This window comes from Pseudorca crassidens, chromosome 20 (genome assembly GCF_039906515.1).
Source record: "Pseudorca crassidens isolate mPseCra1 chromosome 20, mPseCra1.hap1, whole genome shotgun sequence".
Taxonomy (NCBI): Eukaryota; Metazoa; Chordata; class Mammalia; order Artiodactyla; family Delphinidae; genus Pseudorca; species Pseudorca crassidens.
The window spans coordinates 36254230-36270567 of record NC_090315.1 but is presented as its reverse complement, the minus strand read 5'-3'; the positions used below and the strand labels follow the sequence as shown (position 1 = coordinate 36270567).

General features: G+C 39.0%; 1 protein-coding gene across 6 annotated transcripts in view; it reads left to right on the top strand.

The window, feature by feature from the left end:
* Positions 1 to 16338, top strand: part of CNOT1 (CCR4-NOT transcription complex subunit 1) — a 101125-nt gene that overhangs the window by 38357 nt on the left and 46430 nt on the right. For all 6 annotated transcript variants that reach the window (XM_067718257.1, XM_067718254.1, XM_067718258.1 and 3 more), the window contains exons 3-13: positions 3485 to 3592; positions 4166 to 4264; positions 4621 to 4689; positions 4778 to 4832; positions 5336 to 5539; positions 6471 to 6639; positions 8469 to 8595; positions 8744 to 8854; positions 12676 to 12846; positions 13271 to 13398; positions 15250 to 15490. In XM_067718257.1, coding sequence (XP_067574358.1) covers positions 3485 to 3592; positions 4166 to 4264; positions 4621 to 4689; positions 4778 to 4832; positions 5336 to 5539; positions 6471 to 6639; positions 8469 to 8595; positions 8744 to 8854; positions 12676 to 12846; positions 13271 to 13398; positions 15250 to 15490 — 1482 coding nt within the window. The remainder of the gene's footprint in view (positions 1 to 3484; positions 3593 to 4165; positions 4265 to 4620; positions 4690 to 4777; positions 4833 to 5335; positions 5540 to 6470; positions 6640 to 8468; positions 8596 to 8743; positions 8855 to 12675; positions 12847 to 13270; positions 13399 to 15249; positions 15491 to 16338) is intronic.

Genomic DNA, 16338 nt, shown 5'->3' with positions numbered 1-16338 from the left:
TTTTTGGCTGCACCAGGATCTTAGTTCCCCAACCAGGGATTGAACCCGTGCCGCCTGAACTGGAAGCCAAGTCTTAACTACTGCACCACCAGGGAAGTCCCAATGTGGGTTTTTTTCTAAGCTGTTTTTAGGAGCTGGGGTTGATATTACAATTCCTCAGATAATTGCTGCTTTATCAGTATTCTACCCAAAGAATGACTTTTAAAGTATTAATAGAGGTAGGGATTTTTGATGTTTCTGACTGTGGAAGTTAGTTGACTACTTCATTTACTCATTACCATTTGTGGACAACCTTATTAGGAGTATCTTTATAACAAGCTAAAATAAACTGTTTGGGACTCTTTTTGTGAGGATTTAATATTCAAGTACCCTTCACATAATTAAGTCTTTATTCTTCCCTTATGTGTGCTCTCTAGGCCAAATAGTGCCCCATTTCCCCAACCATTCTGCATGATTTTCTGAATCTCTACCATCCATCGTGGATGCACTATTTTTTAGTGTTCCTCTTAATATGTGACTCTTAGATGAGAATATGTTACTCTAGCCACAAATCAGATTATTACAAAAGTATTGTAGAATGAATGCCTTTGATAAAGTTACTTTATTTTTAATAGCCAAAGATTTTGCTATCAAATTGTAAGGTGTAGTTAACTTCACTAAAAGGTTGTTGATTTTGCTAGTCTCCCCTGCCCAGTGGGTGTAATGGTTTGAACCTAAGGGAAAATGTATAAGGCTTAATCTTATGGGATCAATGAAATCTTATTTCAGCATCTTTGCAACCCAAGATCATGTTTTTAAAATACCACTTTAGTTTTAAAAGAAAACAGTTGCTCCTAGAGAAGGGTAGCATGGTATCACAGGAGGACTATTTCATTCACTTAGCAGCCATAAAACACACTTTCTGATTCTACCACTTATCCAGCAAATTATATGACATTTGTCTTTAGTCTTTGCAATCTTGATTAAAAAAAGAAAACAAAACAAACCTTGTCTGTAATAACATGGTGTATTATATGTATTATATGTATATACTTCTTAGGGTTGTTGTGAAGATTGAGTTGTTGTAAAAGCAATTTTAAAATTATAAAATGTTACAGAAATAAATGCTAAGGATAAGGGATATTCATTAAATTCGGTGATCCTAATTAAAACAAAAATTTCTGGGGTTTCAGTGGCCATTGACAGTCTCTTGGAATGTCTTTCCTTTTTTTTTTTTTTTTTTTTTGTGGTACGTGGGCCTCTCACTGCTGTGGCCTCTCCCGTTGCGGAGCGCAGTCTCAGCGGCCATGGCTCGGGCCCAGCCGCTCTGTGGCATGTGGGATCTTCCCGGACCGGGGCACGAACTCGTGTCCCCTGCATTGGCAGGCGGACTCTCAAACACTGCGCCACCAGGAAAGCCCTGTCTTTCCATCTTTTAGGTTGGTGTAAGAGTACCAGTTAAGGGCTTCCCTGGTGGCGCAGTGGTTGAGAATCTGCCTGCTAATGCAGGGGACACGGGTTCGAGCCCTGGTCTGGGAGGATCCCACATGCTGCAGAGCAACTAGGCCCGTGAGCCACAACTACTGAGCTTGCACGTCTGGAGCCTGTGCTCCGCAAAAAGAGAGGCTGCGATAGTGAGAGGCCCGTGCACCGTGATGACGAGTGGCCCCCGCTTGCCACAACTAGAGAAAGCCCTCGCACAGAAACGAAGACTCAACACAGCAAAAATAAATAAATAAATTAATAAACTCCTACCCCCAACATCTTCTTTAAAAAAAAAAAAAGTACCAATTAAGTCAGTACGCTAATTAACCATGATCTGGTTCCCTGACTCCTGCTGGCCTTTTTTCTGTTACTAAAATCCTTTATGTATTGTTTACCTTCTGTCTCAAATGCTCTTCCTTCATTGTATCTTTGGTTGTCGCCTAAATATTTTAAGTCTCAGTTTACATGTTACATCTTTAGGGATGGCCTCTCTGAGGTATACCCCCCCCCCCCACCGTCCTGTCAATATCATATAACCCTGTTTTCTTCATGAGTTAATATTATCAGAAATTGTTTGCCTGTACTTTTCTACTTCATGAGAGCTGTGGAACACATTGGTCTCCTCTGCTGTTATATTTGCTATACCTTGAATGGTATCTAGCATGTACTCAACAAATGTTTGTTAAGCCAGTTATTCTTGTTCTTTCAAGGGAGAGGTCTGGTTGGTTGGAGCATAGGTAATTCTTCTTAATTAATTTGAATTGGCTCTTTAAGATAATGTCTTCAGGGTTCCAGGGGATAGGAAAAAATAACCTATGATTATATAGATTTTAACTTTAAGATGTCTGAGGCAGTGTAAAGCTTGGTCTTACTTAACTCTCACATGTTCTGGATGGGGAAAACTGAAACTGAAATAAGTTAACTTAGCTGGCTGTGACATAATTATGATACAGTAGAAAGAGTATAGACTTTGGAGTTGGACTATGAATACCAGACTCCTAACTCATAGACTATTGGATTTTAGGCTCATGGAGTTTGTTTGAAGTGTCCACTTTCTCATTTATAAAATGGGAGTAATTTTTGGCAGAGTTGTTAAAGATTAAACCAAGGAAGCCCAGTCACATTTTTAGGCCAAAGTAGGTAGTTAAATATTTACTATTATAAAATTTTAATGTGGCATTTAATAAGCAAATGATTACTCTGCACATACATTGTACTAAATAAGCTCTTTTCCTGACCTAAATGTGAAGTGAACACAACTACATAAATTCCCTTTTCTCATGCAACTTACAGTCGAGTGAGACATAGACAATAAACAGAAATTATCGGGTGGTGCTAAGTACTGTGGAGAAAAGTAAAGCAGGATGAGCGGTGATGGTGGGGCAGTTCATGTTGCTATTTTAGGGATGGTAGTTAGGAAACCTCTGACTGATGAGGTGGCTTTAGAGCAGAAACCTAAAGGAAGTGAGAGAACAAACCGCATGTAGATATCTAGAGTTTTCTAGTTAGAGGGAATAGCAAGTACAAACATTGGTAAATTTGAGGAACAGCAAGAAGCTCAGGGCCAGTACTGATATCAGACCAGTTCCTTTAGGGCCTTGCCCTATAGGCTATTACAGAGAGTCACAGTTATGTTAGATTTCAGGTTATACTTTTTAGGGGTTAAAAACAACAATGGATAGAAAAGTGATGCTCTCATGAGTCCAGTTATAAAATTGTCGCCTTACAACTTAAACATGTCATTTGTGCTGCTGTTTGGTGTTTTTGGTGTAGAGGTTGGTCAGAGCACACTGTTACATGGGGCTAATTACTGGTAGTTTTTCTTCTTCTCTCTTTCCTGCTAGTGCCTACACTTTAAAAAATATTTAATTATAAAATGTTGGCACCTCCATCTCAATAATTCCTAGAACTCTTGTTCCAAAATGAACAATTAATGTAATTTGGGATGTTGTCCTAGAGATGAATTTTTTTTAAAAAAGAAAAGTCACTCTCAGCAAACTCATATTTTTGGTCTTTTTAGATTGTGAATCGGCACGGTCCTGAGGCAGACAGGCATTTATTACGCTGCCTATTTTCGCATGTGGATTTCAGTGGCGATGGTAAAAGCAGTGGCAAAGATTTTCATCAGGTATTTGGGGCTTACATAGTATATATATTCACTTAGATCTAATTGTTCCATGAATTTCATTTTGGGCATAGCTGTGTAGCAAACACATAAAGGATCCAAAAATAATCTTAGCTGAATGGCTAAAAGGCAGTGGGACTTTTCCTTTTCTTGTCCTTCTCTTCTCCTGCCTGACTGCAGACCATTACAGCTACTTAGTTCAGGTTTAGAGAGCTGGGAATCAGACCTGCCTGAAGGAAGCAGGACTGTGGGGAAGTCCAGCTTGACAAGTAAGTAAGGCAGAGAGAGGATCTCTTCACCTAGTTTGAGTTTCTATGGTTTGATTCTCAATCTGGGAACAGTTTGTCATGATATTACTCCTTATAGTTATCTTGTCAGTGGACTTTCTTCTGTAGAGGTTTTGGTTTAACACCTGTTGCTAATAGACTTTGGTAGTTTCAATAGGATTTTTAAAGAGCTGATGTAGAAACAGTGTACAGTATCAGATTACCCTTTAATGTTCTGAGCAATGCTGCTTCTGTTTGTGCAAGAAGATGACTGTTAGTGCTAATGAAAATTCATTTGTTATTTTTAAAGACTCAGTTTCTGATTCAGGAGTGTGCGTCACTGATTACGAAGCCAAATTTTATCTCCACGCTGTCCTATGCCATTGATAATCCATTGCACTATCAGAAGGTTGGTATTCCTTTTATCTTTAGTGGTCCTAAGAATGTGATCTTTTATTAGGTTTTCTAAAAAGGCCTTAATCCTTGGCCTCATAATATCATATTGTAAATAAAAATTTCAGATACTTTCTTTGGAGTTTTTGTAGCTTTCTAACAAAGTCAAGGTGGTTTGATAATAATTAGAATCTTAATAAAACCAGATCATGTGAAGGCTTAAGCTTGTCAGAACACAGTTCCACAGCTGTTGGTAGCAGCACTACAGAATTGTCACTCCTATGTAGCACCATAATTGGGTAAACAGATGCTTTTATAAACTTTTTGAAAATTGTATGTTCTTATTTTAAAATAAAGTTTGGTTTGTTTCAGAGTTTAAAGCCTGCACCCCACTTATTTGCCCAGCTGAGTAAAGTTCTCAAGTTAAGCAAAGTACAAGAGGTAAGTGATTTAAGAAAAGAGATGTAGGCAAAATTAGAAATAAAACAACTATTTGACTCTTTGGTCAATCTAACCCTTCTTGTTTCAGGTAATTTTTGGCCTTGCCCTCTTGAATTCTTCCAGCTCAGATCTCAGAGGTTTTGGTAAGTTTCCTTTTCCCTAAAGATCCTATAGTGAAGTTAGAGTCTTTAAAACCCGTGGGCTTCTGAGTCTTGAGCCTCCATAGTTTAGAGAGTAAGATTATTTTCTTTTGGTCTCTTTTATGTATGTATGTATATGTACGTATGGTAAAAACATAAAATTTACCTTCGTAACCATTTTCAAGTGTATAATTCAGTAGTGTTAACTATATTCACATTGTTGTATAATGGATGTCTGGAACTTCTTTGTCTTGCAAAACTGAAACTCTGTACCCATCCAAAAATTCTCCATTCCCTCTCCTCCTCCTGCCCCTGCCCTCCACCGCCAAGTCCCTGGTAACTGGTCTTTTATTTTTATGCCTACCAGCTAGAGCTGTAAAAACATTAGAGGGTGAAGGGTGAGTTGGTGAGTGAGAATGATGATCACCTGTATTTTGATGATATGTGACTTCTTACCCATCGTGGTGCAAAAATAACTTGTGGTTTTTTATTTATCTCATTTCTAGCTGCCCAGTTTATCAAACAGAAGCTTCCAGATCTTCTGCGTTCTTACATTGACGCAGACGTCAGTGGAAATCAAGAAGGTGGCTTCCAGGATATAGCAATAGAAGTCCTACACCTCCTCCTCTCCCATCTCCTCTTTGGGCAGAAGGGAGCCTTTGGAGTTGGACAGGAACAGATAGACGCTTTTCTTAAGACGCTGCGCAGAGGTAAAAAGGAGTGTCTGTAGCCTACAAAAGATGATTTCTTTGGATGAACACACATTACAAAGGATTGTAGAATACAAATGAAGGCAGTGATTTACTTTTCTGTTAACTTCGTAATCTTTCAAGGAAGAGAGTATTTTATAATTTAAAATATGAAAATGATAAAAGCCTCATTATAGACAAGGTATAAAATGACGAGCACTTACCAGCAATATTGTTATCTAAGTACAATCTCATTTCAGACTTGGTATATTTCCACGTGGTCAGATTTTTCCCTTTTAGGGAGACAGAGACTACAGTATTTGTGACATGCTCTCTTTAGTTTAAAATGTCAATCACTATCATATATCCACTTTACCTCTTGGCTGTTGGCATTGTTATGCTAAGATAACTCCTGGTTCTGTTGTTGCCATCCTCCTTCCTCTGATCCTTTTTTTAGAGATAGTGTTTAAAACAAATCTTTTATAGTGGACTAACCACTATCCAGTTTCACTCTTATTATTGTTTACTTCTTAACATTGATATAGTTTAATTTAAACTTCATTAACTTTCTCAGTAATAGGACGTTTTCCACTTGTCAGTGAAATAGAGAGAGACTGATGTACCAATTATTTCTGATGTCTTCCTTGCATGGGAATTGATAGCCCTTTTATGAAATTTTAAAGTAATATTTAGGGTGCAATAGATAATGGGATCCTAATAAAAAAATTAAAAATATACTTATGACCATTTTTTGTGACATAAGAACATTCAAATTTTAGAATTGGGGTTGAAGTCATAACTTGGGCTAGGCTAGCTGGATTGGAAAAACTGAATAACTTTGGTTTGAATATGGACTTGTGAAAACTCAGGTTTGAGAGGCTTTTAAAGAGTAAAAGAGGATAGTTTGTTATTAATCAATATAGCAGTTATAATTATCTTTTTCCTTCTTCAGATTTTCCCCAGGAACGCTGTCCCGTGGTGCTTGCACCACTTTTATACCCTGAAAAACGGGACATCCTAATGGACAGAATCCTGCCTGATTCTGGAGGGGTAGCTAAAACCATGATGGAGAGCTCTTTGGCTGACTTCATGCAAGAAGTGGGCTATGGCTTTTGTGCAAGGTTGGTAGTCAGACATTTTAAACTTCTGATTACTCTTGTGAAAAGCACAATGTAATTCTTTAAAGCAAGTTCCTAAAGATTCCTTAATGTATTATCTTTGCCTCAAGAATTTTGCTTCTAAATTTAATCTTCCACATATTAGTTTTGGTGGCAGCTATAAATGTTCTCATGGCTAAATTTCCATCTCTCCATCCTCCCTAGTTTCTCAAATTTAAGGATCAGAGGTTCCTAGCCTAGTCGCCATGGTAGGCAGTTTTAGCTTTTGAGAGGGAGGGCATTGAGGCAAGTGTTCATGGAACTTGCATCATTTCCCATCCATCATGTCTAATATGCTCTTCCCTGCCCGCACCCTCAGTTTCCTTGCTGTACCTTGATTTCTACAGTCTTCCTTTTCTGCCTTTTTCATACCCTGCCTCTCACTTATTTTCCTCACCTGCCAGGGGCATAAAAGGAAATTGTTTCACCCTAATGGTAGCACATAGGACTGTGATATAGTGGATTGTTAATATTTTTCTGAGAATATGTTATTAAGGGCATTAATGTGCTTTGCTTTGACTTTAAGTGTAACATTTAATGTTTTTAAAACTCATACAAACCACATTTCCGCTTATGTTTGAAAGTGTATTTCTTGTGTGTGTATAAATGTGCCTGGCATAAAACTTTTGTTGATGCAAAGTGAAAAAGTTAAAATACATTTTCAGGACTTTGTACATATCAGAATAACTCTTGAGTTATCAGTATTTTAAAGAATAACTTGATTTATACCGAATATTGACATAATTTTATGTCTCTTTGTAGATACTACTGTTAACTCATATTTCCTTCTTCCATCGGTATTTTAAACGTTTTCTGTTTCCTTAAGTAGGTGGATTTTACACTCCTAGCTATGTGAAAGTAACAAGAAATGAAGCTTATTACTCTCTATGTTAGTAAAACTCTAGCGACTTCACTCGTTTTATATGAGTGTTTTATATGAGTGTTTCTTAACCTTGGTATTGAGGGTACCATTTTTTTTTTTTAACATCTTTATTGGGGTATAATTGCTTTACAATGGTGTGTTAGTTTCTGCTTTATAACAAAGTGAATCAGTCATACATAAACTTATGTTCCCATATGTCTTCCCTCTTGCGTCTCCCTCCCTCCCACCCTCCCTATCCCACCCCTCCAGGCTGTCACAAAGCACCGAGCCAATATCCCTGTGCCATGCGGCTGCTTCCCACTAGCTATCTACCTTACTACGTTTGTTAGTGTGTATATGTCCATGACTCTCTCTCGCCCTGTCACAGCTCACCCTTCCCCCTCCCCATAACCTCAAGTCCGTTCTCTAGGAGGTCTGCGTCTTTATTCCTGCCTTACCCCTAGGTTCTTCATGACATTTTTTTTTTCTTAAATTCCGTATATATGTGTTAGCATACGGTATTTGTCTTTTTCTTTCTGACTTACTTCACTCTGTATGACAGACTCTAGGTCTATCCACCTCATTACAAATAGCTCAATTTCGTTTCTTTTTATGGCTGAGTAATATTCCATTGTATATATGTGCCACATCTTCTTTATCCATTCATCCGATGATGGGCACTTAGGTTGTTTCCATCTCCGGGCTATTGTAAATAGAGCTGCAATGAACATTTTGGTACATGACTCTTTTTGAATTTCGGTTTTCTCAGGGTATATGCCCAGTAGTGGGATTGCTGGGTCATATGGTAGTTCTATTTGTAGTTTTTTAAGGAACCTCCATACTGTTCTCCATAGTGGCTGAACCAATTCACATTCCCACCAGCAGTGCAAGAGTGAGGGTACCATTTTTTGAAGTTAAATTTCTGTTTCAGTATTGAAGAATGTCGCAATATAATCATGCAGTTTGGTGTTCGGGAGGTCACAGCTGCCCAGGTTGCAAGGGTTTTGGGAATGATGGCTCGAACTCATTCAGGATTAACAGATGGAATTCCATTACAGGTAGGTGTGGAAATAAACTATTTTACAAAGTGAATTAATGTCCTGCCCTCTTTATTTTATTTATTAAATTACAGTATGATTGTTCTACCAACCAGAGCTGAACACATTGAGTAGTTGGCTTTGTTTAATTCAGATTTTAATTCTACAGAGTATCTCTGCTCCTGGCAGTGGGATCTGGAGTGATGGAAAAGATAAAAGTGATGGAGCACAGGCACACACATGGAATGTAGAAGTCTTGATTGATGTTCTCAAAGAACTGGTGAGTACACATGTAATGTTATATATTTATGATGTTAGTATGATATAGCCCAAAGAAAGAAAATTTTAATGAATAAAATGCCTAGCTGAAGGAGAACTGCAGTGTTTTATAATTTCTGACTTCAAAAGTAATGAAGCAGGCTTCCCTGGTGGCGCAGTGGTTGAGAGTCCGCCTGCCGATGCAGGGGACACGGGTTCATGCCCCGGTCCGGGAAGATCCCACATTCCGCGGAGCGGCTGGGCCTGTGAGCCATGGCCACTGAGCCTGCGCGTCCAGAGCCTGTGCTCCGCAGCGGGAGAGGCCACAACAGTGACAGGCCTGCGTACCGGAAAAAAAAAAAAAAAAAGTAATGAAGGGTCCGAGATAATTATGTACTGGAAATAGTATGCAATCAAACTCTAGCTTTGTTCATAATGAATTGTTGCTATGCAATTCTGAGTAGCACTGCTGAGGTGGTTTGGTAGGTTGTTAGTGTGTGGTTTTTTGGGGAGGATGAATATGTTACAAAGTAATGATTGTATGAGGAATTACTGAGGAGAAAGAAAGTCTTCTGAAATTTTTCTGGAAGGTGCAACAAAAACCCTGCCAACCTTCTTTATGGGATATTATTATAGGGATAAAAAAAGCCATACTTACCTTACTACTTCCACTTCTGAAATATCCATAGACTAAATAATTGGTCCCCAAATAAACAACGTACCTCTCCTAAAATATTGAACTGTTAAAATAAAATATAAAAAAGTGAAACTTCTAGTTATTAAAAGGGAGTGATGAAATTTAGTCAGTGAGAGAACAGTGGAGTCAAGATCAAGATGTAATGTTTTCAGTCTTGTTCATAAAATGTCAAGGAACAAAATGTAACACTAAAGACTACAAATAAATACTTCCCTAACATTCTTGATAAGGTGTCAGGTCATTTGTCTATCCTATTTCTCATTTTTAGTTTCCTACATTTGTAACTTGTAAGTAAAATTGAGTAACAGGGAATCATACTGTTCTCTGTGTGACCTTATTACTAACAGCATCAGTGGGTTTTCTTTTTATTTTTCTTAATAGTAGATGGGTTTATGGTGTTCAGACCTACTCTTTAGTAATAGAGGAGGGGAAAAAATAACACGTGATCATGGCAGAAAACTTAGAGAGTGAAAAGGAAGAAAAGCAAAATAAAACCACAGTTTTAGCACTTAAGGATAACCAGTTACTAATTGGTTTGGTTTTTTTCTTTTTTAATTTTTAAAAAAGTAATTAATTTATTTTTGTCTTCGTTGCTTCGCACGGGCTTTCTCTAGTTGCAGCAAGCAGGGGCTACTCTTCGTTGCGGTGCACAGGCTTCGCACTGCTGTGGCTTCTCTTGTTGCAGAGCACGAACTCTAGGCGTGCGGGCTTCAGTAGTTGTGGCGCATGGGCTTAGTTGCTCTGTGGCATGTGGGATCTTCCCGGACCAGGGCTCAAACCCGTGTCCCCTGCATTGGCAGGCGGACTCTTTTTTCTTTTTTTGCGGTACGTGGGCCTCTCACTGTTGTGGCCTCTCCCGTTGCGGAACACAGGCTCTGGACGCGCAGGCTCAGTGGCCATGGCTCACGGGCCCAGCCACTCCGCGGCACGTGGGATCTTCCCGGACCGGGGCGCGAACCTGTGTCCCCTGCATCGGCAGGTGGACTGTCAACCACTGCGCCACCAGGGAAGCCCTACTGATTTGTTTTTAACCTGTGGTTGTCTTGCAAATACGAAAACATGCTTTTCCCTCAGTTTCATCTTTGTACTTTATTGCACTATTGAAAAACTCTTTTTTAAAAAAATTGCAGACAAGGACAGGTTTCCATGTTATCTGAACCTATGTTTTGATTTCAGAGAGTGCAAAGGCTATAAATTGAACGCCTTCACTGTGGATTTGAATAGTTGAATTAGTAATCTCTTTTCTTCTTCCTTTTTCTCGTATATTTGAGTTTCTGTACAATTTTTTGTAGAAAGGGAACAGAGGACAATTTCAGATACACATTGGGTTAATAATTTTTCTGATTTACTTCCAAGGATGGGAGGAGGAAACCATAGGGGCACGCCTGTGGATTTACCAAACTTAACTCTCTCTAGGATAATGCTGTTTAATAGTATATTTATGGTTTTATTCTGTCACAGCCAGTCCTTGAAACAAATTTTAGGAAGAAAAAAATGTTACCTCTGAATGCCATTGTTGTCTTAGAGTGAATACCCCAACTGACGTTTATTCTTTGTACCATATACAAAGCAAGCATTAAAGTCTTTATGGATTGAAAGGTGTCACCTTAGAGCAAAACTAAACTGGACATAACGCTTTGGTTGGAGATTTAATTATGAAGTGTGCGCAGCCTTTTCTTCTTTCAAGCACAAAATATTCTTCTGTTTTTTCTTTCCCCCTTTTCTTTTTGGCCACGCTGTGCAGCATGCGGGGTTTTAGTTCCCCGACCAGGGATCGAACTTGTGCCCCCGGCATCGGGAGCACAGGGTCTTAACCACTGGACCGCCCGGGAAGTCCCAAGCACAAAATATTCTTATTGCTTGGTGCAGAGTGTTTGGTAAATTATCTTCTCTAAATGTGTTTCCTTTGCTTTGTGTTTCTTTAAGGAATCTCATACTGCTTTTATGAATACCTTTTCATAAAACATTTTTGAATGGAATTTTTAGTCATTTTGACATAAAGAATCTAGGCCACTTTTCCTGATGCATACATTGGGATGCATTTAGGGGAGATCTTTAGTTAATTAAGATTTTTTAAAAAAAATAAATTTATTTATTTATTTTTGGCTGCATTGGGTCTTCATTGCTGCGCACGGGCTTTCTCTAGTTGCGGCGAGCAGGGGCTACTCTTCATTGCGGTGCACGGGCTTCTCATTGCGGTGTCTTCTCTTGTTGTGGAGCACAGGCTCTAGGCGCGGGCTTCAGTAGTTGTGGCACGTGGGCTCAGTAGTTGTGGCTCGTGGGCTCTAGAGCACAGGCTCAGTAGTTGTGGCGCACGGGCTTAGTTGCTCCGCGGCATGTGGGATCCCCGGACCAGGGATCAAACCCCCATGTCCCCTGCATTGGCCAGAGGATTCTTAACCACTGCACCACCTGGGAAGTCCTTGTTAATTAAGATTGATATTTGGGATAATTGATTTATCTTTGCAGCTTTGTTCCAAGGTAGTGGAATCTTACTATAAAGATGAGGCACTAAGTGAAGTGTTATCTGTTTGCCATATTGGGATGGGAGTGTTCGTTGGACTAAAGTAGGGGAAGAGATTTCCCCTTTATGTACTCACGTATTCACGAGTATGTTGTGAACTGAAAGGTAACTTGGAGTAGCTTGCTGGTAGAGCCAGTTTATTTTGAATATTAAGAATTTACCTTTCCAAGTCTCTTTGGAAATGCCAGAAAGATTTAGATGACTTTGAGTCTATAATTAGACCATCTTGATTGAACTTCAGATTTAATATGGCTCTTTGGATAAAGCAGTCAAACACTTTTGTTCATTAAACTTTTTTTTGGCTACGTTGGTTCTTCGTTGCTGTGCGTGGGCTTTCTCTAGTTTCAGAGAGTGGGGGCTACTCTTTGTTGCGGTGCGCGGGCTTCTCGTTCACGGTGGCTTCTCTTGTTGCGGAGCACAGGCTCTAGCCGCGCAGGCTTCAGTAGTTGCTGCACGTGGGCTCAGTAATTGTGGTGTATGGGCTTAGTTGCTCCACAGCATGTGGGATCTTCCTGGACCAGAGATCGAACCTGTGTCACCTGCATTGGCAGGCGGGTTCTTAACCACTGCATCACCAGGGAAGTCCCTTTTCATTAAACTTTGAAATGCTTTTCTTTTTTAGAACCCAAGTTTGAATTTCAAGGAAGTAACTTACGAACTGGACCATCCTGGATTTCAAATTCGTGACAGTAAAGGGCTTCATAATGTAGTGTATGGCATTCAGAGGGGTCTGGGTATGGAAGTGTTCCCTGTAGACCTCATATACAGACCTTGGAAACATGCAGAAGGCCAGGTAAGTGAATGATGTTTAGCTATAGAAGAGGCAAAGAATCATGGCTTAGATAGTGCCGTCTATCCATTGATTAAAATATTCTTTTAATGTAGAATTTGTTTGGCATTGCTCAGAAAAGCAGAGACTGATAAATTTTGAAGGAACATTATTATAGTTTAGTACCAGTCAGACTCCGCTGAAGTGTAGCAATCAAACTGTTTTCCCAATAGTTTAATGATGTTTGTCTCCAGGGTCACCTCACCATGCACCTTTCATTTGTCTGACTTGTCTGTGGTTTTGAAAGATCGCATAATTAAGATTTTAAAGGGAAATTTCATTCTGATGAATGAGAATTAAGATTGAGATTAGCCTAGTGAAAATGTTTCACATTTTTATAACATTCACACTCATTTATGGTAGTAAGGACTTTTTTCTCTTGTTCCAGCTCTCCTTCATTCAGCATTCCCTTATAAATCCAGAGATCTTCTGTTTTGCCGACTACCCATGTCATACTGTTGCCACTGATATTCTGAAAGCACCACCAGAGGATGACAATCGAGAAATTGCCACATGGTAAACACTCTTCATCTAGCTTTTCTTGAAAGGGTCACTTATACTTTTTGAATTACAAGATTAATAGTGAGCCAACTACGTAGTTAAAAGGTTTAAACGAAACAGTATTTTTAGTAAGCCTACTTACCCTAAATTTTTATAAAGTAGGGTGTTGGTGGATGAAAATCTATATTTAGTCTCCTTATCACTAGATACATCTTTCCTCTTGTAATTTCTGCCATTGTATATTTTCTGTAACAATCAAATGTTAGAAGGTTTTTACTTCTCCCTTAATGTTAAATCCCTTTCTTCTCTCTGTAGATTTGCTTGCTTGCTTTCTTTTTAAGTGGCTCAATATGGCCAGTGGATGAAATCTAAAACTTTAAGCTGAATTATCTATTTCTCTGAGTTTCAATTCAAAATCTCTGCTGGAGAATCTGACTGGCTCAGTTGGTTTCTTCTGGAACTAACTCCTCTCTGGGGATGTGAGATAAAGATGGTAAAAGTACTTCCATCACTGTTATAATAAACCCACAGCTGTGCAGAGTGGGCATGGACTGGATTGGTCCCCAAAGACATCTACTTTATAATGTTTCTTCCATTTTTCCCAACCATACTCCCCTGGGACACATCTTATAAACAAAGGATGGTAAACTTCCTGTAAAGGGCTTTACAAGCCAGATGGTCTCTGTAGCAACTACTTAACTCTTTAATTGTAGCACAATGTAAATATGGGTGTGGCTCTGTTCCAACAAAACAGTATTTACAAAAATAGGCAGTGGGTGAGATTTGGCTTGTGGATGTAGTTTGCTGATCCCTGTTCTGAAAGATTGACCAAAGCAGTGGTTTTTTCTGAAGTGTGTCCTTTCCCCAGGTGCTAGCCAACATTGGATGTACAGGATAGTTTTTTTTTTTTTCTCCTGTTAAGTCTAATGTGTACGGCAGTATGTCTTCATTTTATTTTAACAGATAAAGGCCTCTTTCCATTTTATAAAATTGAAATGTCATATACATTTAATAATTCCTTAATGTAGCTATATATTCAGATTTCCCTAACTGTCTCAAGAATGCTTTTTAACAGTTTGTATGATTGAGAGTCCAAACAAGGTCCACATAGTTTCTTTTATGCTGTAAGTCTTTCTTCTCCCTTTTTTTTTTTCTTAAATATAATTCTTGGCCATCGATTTAATGGAGAAGTAGGATCAGTTATCCTATAGTCTACCCTGTGGTATGGGGTATCTGTTTCCTCATGGTGTTTAATTTGATCCCTATCCCCATAGTTTTCATGGACTAAGGGTAGCAAAACCTTGAGGCTAGATTGAAGTCAACCACATTTAGCTTCTTGGGGCAAGAATAATTCATAGGGGGCATTGTGCACCTAAGTAAAAACTTGGTGTTACCGAACTAAGTGTTTGGGCTTTTTTTTTTTTTTTTTTTTTTTTAATGGAAGTATAGTTGATTTACAGTGTTGTGTCAGGCTGTATTTTTATGTAGAATTTTTCTTGTGTATAATTATATCTATATTTGTGTTGGATTTTTGACTGTTTCTAAACTACTATTTGTTTTTATTTTGCACTCTAATCACAAAAGTTTTTGATGGTAACTCTTTGGTAAGGCGGTCCATGGTTATGCACATGGTCAGTCATGTCTGCTGTCCTTCATCATGTATTCTCTTAATTTGGACTGCCTTTGAAATTAGTTTGAAAGCATACCAGCATTATATATTTGAGATGAACACCAATTTAAATATTTTTCAAATATTAAAAGATGACAACTTGGTTTTGTCTTGATAGCTGGTATCACTTACTTGGAAAATGAATTTTGTGTACTTAGGTTTTCATTGATAGAGTATCTTACTTCCATTCTTGTTAGGAAGAGCTTGGATTTGATTGAATCTCTGCTGAGGCTCGCAGAGGTAGGGCAATATGAGCAAGTCAAACAGCTCTTCAGCTTCCCTATCAAACACTGTCCAGACATGCTGGTATTGGCCTTACTACAAATCAACACCTCCTGGCACACCTTGCGCCATGAACTCATCTCCACTCTGATGCCAATCTTCCTTGGAAACCACCCTAACTCAGCTATAATTTTGCACTATGCATGGCATGGGCAGGTAAGATATGACCATTTCTTTGTCTTAATAAACGGACATTCTTTTTTTTTTTTAATTTTTATTGGAATATAGTTGATTTACAATGTTGTGTTAGTTTCAGGTGTATAGCAAAGTGAATCTGTTATTACATATACATGTATCCACTCTTTTTCAGATTCATTTTCCATATAGGCCGTTACAGAGTATTGAGTAGAGTTTCCTGTGCTATACATTAGGTCCTTATTAGTTATCTGTTTTATATATAGTAGTGTGTATATGTGAATCCCAATCTTCCAGTTTATCTCCCCCCACCCCATAATGGACATTCTTTCTTTTTTTTAATTTGGCTGTGCGGCACGTGGGATCTTTAGTTGTGACATGCAGGGTCTTGGTTGTGGCATTGGGGGATCTAGTTCCCTGACCAGGGATCAAACCCAGGCTCCCTACATTGGGAGCATGGAGTCCTAACCACTGGACCACCAGGGAAGTCCTGACATTTCTTTTTTTATTAATTTTTATTGGAGTATAGCTGCTTTACAATGGTGTGTTAGTTTCTGTTGTGCAGCAAAGTCATTCAGTTATATGTATACATATATCCACTTTTTTATTTTTTAAAATTTAATTTTTGGCTGCATTGGGTCTTCGTTGCTGCGCGTGGGCTTTCTCTAGTTGTGGTGAGAGGCGGCTACTCTTCGTTGCGGTGCGTTGGCTTCTCATTGCTGTGGCTTCTCTTCCTGCGGAGCACGGGCTCTAGGTGCGCGGGCTTCATTAGTTGCAGCACGCGGGCTCAGTAGTTGTGGCTCACGGGCTCCAGAGCACAGGCTCAGTAGTTGTGGCACACAGGCTTAGTTGCTCCGCGGCATGTGGGA